This window comes from Adelges cooleyi, unplaced genomic scaffold, assembly GCF_023614345.1.
Source record: "Adelges cooleyi isolate 19-005CV unplaced genomic scaffold, UGA_ACOO_1.1 ACOO_flye_CR_arks_rails_tigmint_CR_PRNA_108, whole genome shotgun sequence".
In the NCBI taxonomy this organism is placed as follows: domain Eukaryota; kingdom Metazoa; phylum Arthropoda; class Insecta; order Hemiptera; family Adelgidae; genus Adelges; species Adelges cooleyi.
The window spans coordinates 9817260-9825333 of NW_026095761.1; the positions used below are offsets into that span (position 1 = coordinate 9817260).

General features: G+C 31.5%; 1 protein-coding gene across 1 annotated transcript; it reads left to right on the forward strand.

Annotated features, from left to right (window-relative positions):
- The first annotated feature begins 5026 nt into the window (after positions 1 to 5026).
- LOC126846488 (uncharacterized) lies at positions 5027 to 7311 on the forward strand. Its single transcript, XM_050585924.1, has 3 exons — positions 5027 to 5115; positions 6264 to 6390; positions 6793 to 7311. Exons 1-3 carry the CDS (start codon positions 5107 to 5109, stop codon positions 7119 to 7121), a joined length of 465 nt encoding a protein of 154 aa, XP_050441881.1. The 5' UTR covers positions 5027 to 5106; the 3' UTR covers positions 7122 to 7311.
- Positions 7312 to 8074: the final 763 nt, after the last annotated feature.

The following is an 8074-nucleotide window of genomic DNA, read 5'->3' on the forward strand; positions in this document are numbered from 1 at the left end:
ATACGAGTTGCGACGGATAAGAAAATACATTGAATTCCAATAATAGCTATTGTGTTTACTATTTGGTACATCATAAATTCCATTTCAAAACGGCTGTCAGAATGGCAAGAAATAAAGAAAAAGTAGGCCTATTTTCTACCAGTTAGAAGAACGAAAAAAAAAGAATAAGGTGTTTCTTCTTTATTTTCTTTCTTACTGTTTCTAACTCGTCGTTTCGTTTACTGTGCACGCTCAAGTGAAAAATCAAATAAATATATAATACAAAACCCCAAGGCTTCTGAAAACTATTTTTTCAGTTTTTTTTCTTCTCTTTCGATTTGTCCGGGAGAGACTCCATTCATTTTTGCAAGTATGGTTTAATAAAGTCTTGTACTCTATATTGCAAGGTGGATCCCTTTCCCAAGATTATCCGGGTGAGCCGGTCTACAATCAGCATCCATCACAAGGTCATATGATATTGCTGATGGAGTGATTGATGACGCGCGTAAGTTCCATTTTATGTGTGTAAACTGAAAAATCATCCTATGTATGGTTTACATATGAAAAATCTATTCTCCTAACTTAAGCAGTATCCCACTTCGATTTGCGGCTTGATATAAGACGTTGCCAACAAAGCCAATAGTTATTTTATCTTATTTTTTCTCTCGTGTGTATGAATATAAAGTATGCACGAGCTGTTACAAAATGACAAGTAGTTCTCATTAGGAATATAGTCGAATACAATAGCTTTGATATTGCTACAATCAATACCACAAACACATCTAAAAATATTCAGAGAAATATTTGTAATCAAAAAGTATCATGCGCCATACATATATGGTATAAATTAGTTTTATTTACATAAACATCGCGTTAGTTAATAGTAATTTCTAAGAATTGCTTATTTCGCATTAAGTATTTTTTTTTTGTTAGCTTTTATTAAATAAAATTACGTTAAGTAATTTATTTAATAATTTAATTTAAATTGTATACCTACCCAGGTAGAAGATTTTCCAATGGAAAAAATGAATATTTGCCAACAGTATGCTGTCTTATCACTATAATTATGACTAAATAAACAAATTACGAGTTTACACACATTCTCCAGTCATGAAGGATGTTATAATGAGAAAACAGTTTGAAAATAGTATTTTTTCCAAGTCCGAGGAAAAAATATTCCGTGCCGTATTAAAGATTGCGGTAGAGGGTCTTAGAGATATAGGTAGACCCGAGAAGAACAAGTGGGCGCATTTGATAAATAAAAATTTGATGGTTTGTAGAGTAAATAATGAAATGACGTCGGATAGAGATTCGTGGACGGAGTGGATTTTGTAGGCTCATCCCATTTGCAGGGGATAAGGCGAAGAAGAAGCAGAGTGTATAAATATATAACCGAGTTCTTTGTTTGCAAAAGTGTTTTGCTTACATCTAATAAACAATGGCGCAATACGGCATTTCTGTATATTTGTATTCGGTATTCTAGCATGCAGTAACGGTAAGACGAGTGGGAGTCGGCCGGACTTTTAATTAATCACATTACACATACTCGGCAGTACGTCAAATCGGTGCAATTAACCGTCGATAATTAGCTACGGACTAACCGTACAACAACCTTGGCGGCGGCGGCGGTGTATAGCCGTTTTACATAATATACATATACACACATTGTACACCGAACGAGGGATAACGAGGCGGTCGAGTGGAGCGTTCGCGTGTGTTTACTTGCGCAGTTTAATCTCCATCACAAAGAGGGGTTCATACCGTATATTTAGCTGTACAAAACGTATTATTGAAATTATTTTTCATTACTATCTTTTGCCCCGGGCGATATTCTATAAAAAAAAAAAATAAAATACCGTCTCGCACGCGCACGCTGCCGATCCCGTCAGTGCATACTACAATGTTATATTATAGGTTATTCTGTATAGTGTTCTGGACTATTCCTCCGAGCTCGGTTTCGATCGGTTCGCCGCAAACGGGCTCTCGGGCACGTGCTCGGCTGTGGCTCTTAAGATATTCTTATCGAAAAACAAATGCGTTATACAAACATCAGGTTACACGAAGCTCTACAGGTGGCGGGTTGCTATAACGGGGTGGCGCTGGCGGTGGCGCTACGGTGCCGGAGAGGCACTTGCCGTCTTGCCGTTAATTATTGCCTTTCCACTTGCAAACTCCACCAAAAAGGTTTTGAGTTATACGGCCGAAACGACCCCCCCCCCCCCGACGAGCGGCGTTTGATTTTTAAATCCTCGTTTCCACCGAACCCGCGTGAACGGCATACGGGCTTTTTGTTAATACGTTTTTATCGCATTCTACAATAGCTCTTTTGTTTGTCGACCGATTTCGGTGCAATTCGGCACACCGTCGCCACTTCACAAAATCCCCCAAACGATAATTACTCCGAGTGCATATTGTTATTTTGAACTATTCCACGCAGATTTTGACTTTTACGTATTACCAGCAAAACGTATGCAGTATTGTGTTAAATATCTGTGGCTTGGAGCAAGCAAGGCCAATGTCACTTTTTGCAACTTTCGGAAAATGAGCTTTGAAGTTTTCCATTAGGCTCTAGGTTAATTTTTTTATCAAACTCTCCATGAGTAATTCATTTTTTGGCCTCAGAGTGTGATTTTTCCACAGTATATAAAGAATGATTCAAATTTTGCAAATAGCGGACTAACTCGTTTATGCACAAAATTGACATTGGCCCTTCTTGCTCCAAGCCACTGATATTTATCAATATTGTTATCGCGATTCTGGAACGGCGAAAATGAATTCAGCGAAACCGATCAGCCCCTCTCGATGTGTAATTTACAATTTGTTTTCCATCTATCGTCTAACGGATTGTGTAAAATGAAAACGACCAACATTATGTTTTATAGTATTTGCATATTTAAATATGCTGGTGGGTTTTGTATTTAAATTGTTTTTTTTTATAGGGTTTTCAGTGCTGTTATTTTTATTATTAAACATAATGTATTGGCCACAAGACGTGTTTGCTCAGATTTTCTTAGATTAATAATTAACAATTCACCCGTACCTGTAAAAATCGTTATCCTTTTTGTTGCTATGCGCAGCTGTTAATGACATTAAATTTATCTGGATTCAATTTTTTATTTATCAACATTCTTTCACTATTCGTGGTGCTATTTTCGTTATTTTGACGGGAACCTATAATACACATATAAGTGTATAACTTTTCGAACATATTATATTAATTTAAGTATAGCTGTTATATCCTATTTTTATTTTCTAAACAGTTACTAAAAATGCATTTTTAATAGATGTCACGCTTTTACGTGGAAAAGTGTGATTTTTTTTATAACAATATTCAATTAGGTACTAATAGGTTTGAATATTGAAACTTTTTACGAACACGCCATCACTGTGTATAAGTGGCACTGTAAATTGTAATGCATTTCAATTTATGAAATTACCAAAGTTCAAACCGTGTTGCGATCACGTTTTATGGACGTAACTATATCAATTGGAAAAATAATGTTTAAAAGGCAAATTATCAGATTAAATATTGGTAATTCGGCTATATTTCCTAGTACAATTATTAGTTACGCGCTATACAATTGATAGAAGGTATTTTGGTATTTTTTCAATGTTGAAAAACATGACACGTGTGATATATGGATTTACAATTACAAGCTGTTATGTTTCTAATAAATACTGTTATTCGATGTTAATTGATTATGCATTTTACATTAAATGAGATATACCTGCTTAAAACACAGCTATGTGTTGTATTCAAATAATTGCAATAGGTCATGACCAAAGTAATATCCCATGTGTACTGCATCGTTAATTATTACTATATATTAAATTGACAATATTATGCTCTTGGAAACACATTATGCTTGCAAATGGCCAGGAGAATATTTCAAAATAATTTTGAACTCGGAAGAATAATTATTGAACAAAAAAAAAATTATAAAAATCCGATTCGCTCTTAGTTATGCGTTGAATCTACGGCATGATATCCAATTGTGGCGCTTTGGCCGTCAATTTGAATAAAATATTCAACGTTTCGGTATTTTCTTTAGGAATTGTTACAAAAATGAAATGAATATTCAGAGAAAAACACAAATTACGGAACAACTGCAACTTTATTGGTAGGCTTAAAACCAAACCTGAGCATAATTTAATTAGCAATGAAAAAAAGTATTCAAACAACTTACATATTTTTTCCGATACAGGGCTAAGAAGATATTTTTTTTAAAAAAAGTAATGTGTTTTTATTTTTTAGTTTTATAATAATTTGTTTATTTATTTTTCTGTCTAGACAAGTCTATAGATCAGATATCGCACCTGAATAGGCACTTTATTGGCCCAACAATTTAAAAAGTTACATCTTCCTCTTCAAAGCTTGACAAATTCCATAAATTTACCTACACTTTTTCAAAGCTTCTTGTAGGTGTACCCAATATTATTATCTTATGAGATTTTACACCTAATATTGATAATATAAAATATTATTTATATAAAAATGAAGCACAGTTTTACACTGGTATTGTGTACACATATTTTCACTAAAATATATACTCCGTTATTAGTTTTTGCCTATTTTTATTAGGGACACGAAGAGATTATTACATCCCCATAAAAAATTCGCTTTGTATTTTGTTTTTATTATGTATGGGTATAATGTATAATATTATGTATATATATATATATATATATATAAAACAAGTAACTGACATGGAAATATGTTAATCCATACATTTTTTTTATTATACCTAAATACAATTGAAATCAAGGACTTTTTATAGATTTTGCATTACTCATCACGAATAACAATTTCGAGTATCATAATAATATAGTCATCATTGTATATTCTGCCCATTGATGTCCAGCACAATAGAAATGTTATCTTGTACAGATCATCATGCATGGATTTTTCAATGCCATGAATGTATGTATTTATGTGGACATTTTTATAAGGTTTAATAATATTTCTATGGATAATATAGTTGAACCAACGTATTTAAAAAGTGGTAACCTTGTAAAGTTATATAGCTGGCGTGCAACATCGAATTATGTCATTTTTTAAAAATTGTTCAACGTCGTCGTTAGTTTATTGTAAAAAAACGCATACACTGGGACCTACTAAGCTACAAAATGTTTCAGGTAAAGTAATTGAAATGAATATTTTGTCGCAATTACCTTGTATTACCTACTTTTACAGTATTATCAATAGTTCAATTCAAAGTAAATTATAAAACACATATTATGTATTTTCTTTTATAAATATTAATAGGCGTTATGCGCATTGGTCGCTATAGTGGTTCTAATTATCAGAATTCGTTTTAAGACAGGAAGCCAATTATCGTATTCAAATCTTGTCTAATAATCGACGGGTTACGATAAAATAGATGATTAAGCTTACAGAATTACTCGAATCTATTAATATGTACCTATTACCTATATGTAGCTAACAGAAAACGTTAATTGTCAAAATAGATACAAGTTTTACTGCATTAGGTCGTACAAATAGTGAATAGTTCTTTGTTGCTTTCTATTTGGTTACAAACTATTATATTCTTATTGGCAATCGCTGTTCATGTATTTAGAAGAATTATGTTTATATTTTTATGTACAGCCATGACTATATGAAGGGTGACCCATGTTTAGGATAAAAGAAAAAAAAGATCGCACACCTTAAATTTACATACCGGAAAGTAATGGCAATGTATTCGTAAGGGCAAGTTGTCTACTAAAATATAAAACTTACAATTACTGTTGGAAACGTTTACAATTTTTTTTTTATAAATACGTTTTTTTATTTATATTCTTAGTAAACAAATGTTTAAAGTAAGTTGTACGTTTACAAGATTATATAATAAAGATGTTTTAAAAATTATTTATTATACCTACTAATGATTGTAACAAGGTACTTATTTTGATGTGTTATTAAACTATTACAGTCTCAAATGGATAATCTTTTGTTTATCTATCTATTCACGTGAGTGTTATACAACTGAACATACATAAAATATAACTAAATGAGTTAAATACCCATGTATAGAAAATGTTAAAATCTTATAAGAGATTAAATTTACCAAAAAATTAAGAAAATTGTATTATAAATAAAGTTGTTTGAAGATATGATAAAATACTATGCTTTAAGTAACTTATAATAACGATGTATTTAATTATCTTTGTATAATACTTAGATATTATAGGTAGATAAAAAATGATGCGTAATATTACAATAATACTGTTGTGTGCATGATTTTGTAAGTTTATATTAAAAGGTTTTTTATGTTATTTGATAGGTCATTGCGCTGTTGTTGACAGCCATCTCGCTTGGAGTAGGCGGTATGAAACAAGATGACCCTGTTAATTCAAATGAGCAGTTTCAACTCGAGAAAACCAAATTGCCATTAAAAAGTATTTCTGGATGTACGTATTGTGTATTTGCTTTATCACTACTTTTAAACATTTTATCGGATGCTGTAATTAATACCGAATTTCGTTAAATTATCCTTCCAAGATATACGACTAGTTTCAAACGACTAGTTTATAATACAAAACAACGTGTAACTAAAAAATGTGTCACTGAAATTTTATGTATCATTAAAGAGATTACATTTCAAATCATCTTGACATTATATAAACAACTGTACACAATTTCAAATTATTTAACAATAGTAAAACTTAAAGCGACACTAATGACCGTTCTTATTCTAGCTTCTTGTATTTAAGTACAATTCAATCTGTGATTTTAGTGCTGTAATAGTATCCTTAATTTTTAAGCAAACTTATGCGAATAACCTGTAATGAAATGTTTATGTATTGTTAAAGTTTCAACAGAATATAATTCTCAGATGCAGTTAGAACAACCTCAGTTATTGGCCAAGCCAAAAGAAGACTATAACTATCAGTATAATCCGATCGGTTCAGTGCCTACATTTTCAGTATTCAACAGACCAATTAATAACTATGGTCAACAGTCAAGTGGTCCTGGATCATTCCCACAGTCAATTGTTCCTGGGTCTTATCAACAATCCGATGAACAAATCCAAAGCACGTCGTTCAGGACTAGAAACGGGGATACTATTATAGAGAGGCGAGTGATCACTCAAGAACCGGTCAATCCATATGGAAGACAGGTAGTAATACTAAGACAGTAAAGAAAAGCGATTATTTTGTTTAATGAAATATTTTATTGCATAATTTAAGATTCGTCACAAATCCTAAGATATATTGTCTATACCTTCAATTTGTAGGTATTACAATTGACAATTTACAAATATTATTTTAAGCACTTTCTTTGCTATTTGGGTATTGGATTTTAAATTACAAGTTATGACTATTGTTTGAATGAACAAAGCTTATGTTTTATTAATTATATTTAAAGTTATGAATCACTTGAAATACAAGAGTTACATTTTATATATTATGATTTATATGCGTACAGTGTTTGTTCATCATTCCCCCTCTCTAAATAAATATCCAATGACATCCAACCGTCTAAAAACTTTTTATATTATTAGTAATACAAATATTAATATTAGGAATATATAATTTTAAAAGACTATACTATAACTAGAGCTACAAGACTACATACGTTTTTTTTTGTATAAAACTATATTATGTATTATAAAGATTTGCAGTATATATGTAATATAATAGTGTATAATGGAAAAAAAAATTAATTTATCAAGTGGAGTCGTGTAAAAAATAGATGAGACCCAATTTTTAGAAACTCAGTAGGAGTAACATTGTTATTGACAGTTGTCAATGTATAGTCGACAATCAAAACGGCGGAGCATGACATATTTTATTTTGTTACAACAATTTTCTTATGTATTTTCGTATGAAGACTAAACTATAAATCATAGTGACAATATTTATAATTGGAAAACGACGAGCATGCCCTTATATAAGTACCAATATATGAATTAACTTGTGCTGTTTATTAAAAGCATTTGTCTCTCTTTTTTTTTTTTTACCACACTGCCTTTGGCTGCGTCGTCCCTTGGGTATATCCGTCGTTGTTAATTAATTATGCAAATCAACAAGGAGCCCGTGTGGGTCACAGGTTCACACAGTTTTTAACCAAAGCTACATTATAATAAATGTT

Excerpts from the sequence above, each read along its gene's own strand:
- LOC126846488 (XM_050585924.1), top strand. Across the intron at positions 6,391-6,792 it reads ATTAAAAAGTATTTCTGGAT|TTTCAACAGAATATAATTCT; the intron begins GTACGTATTGTG and ends GTATTGTTAAAG.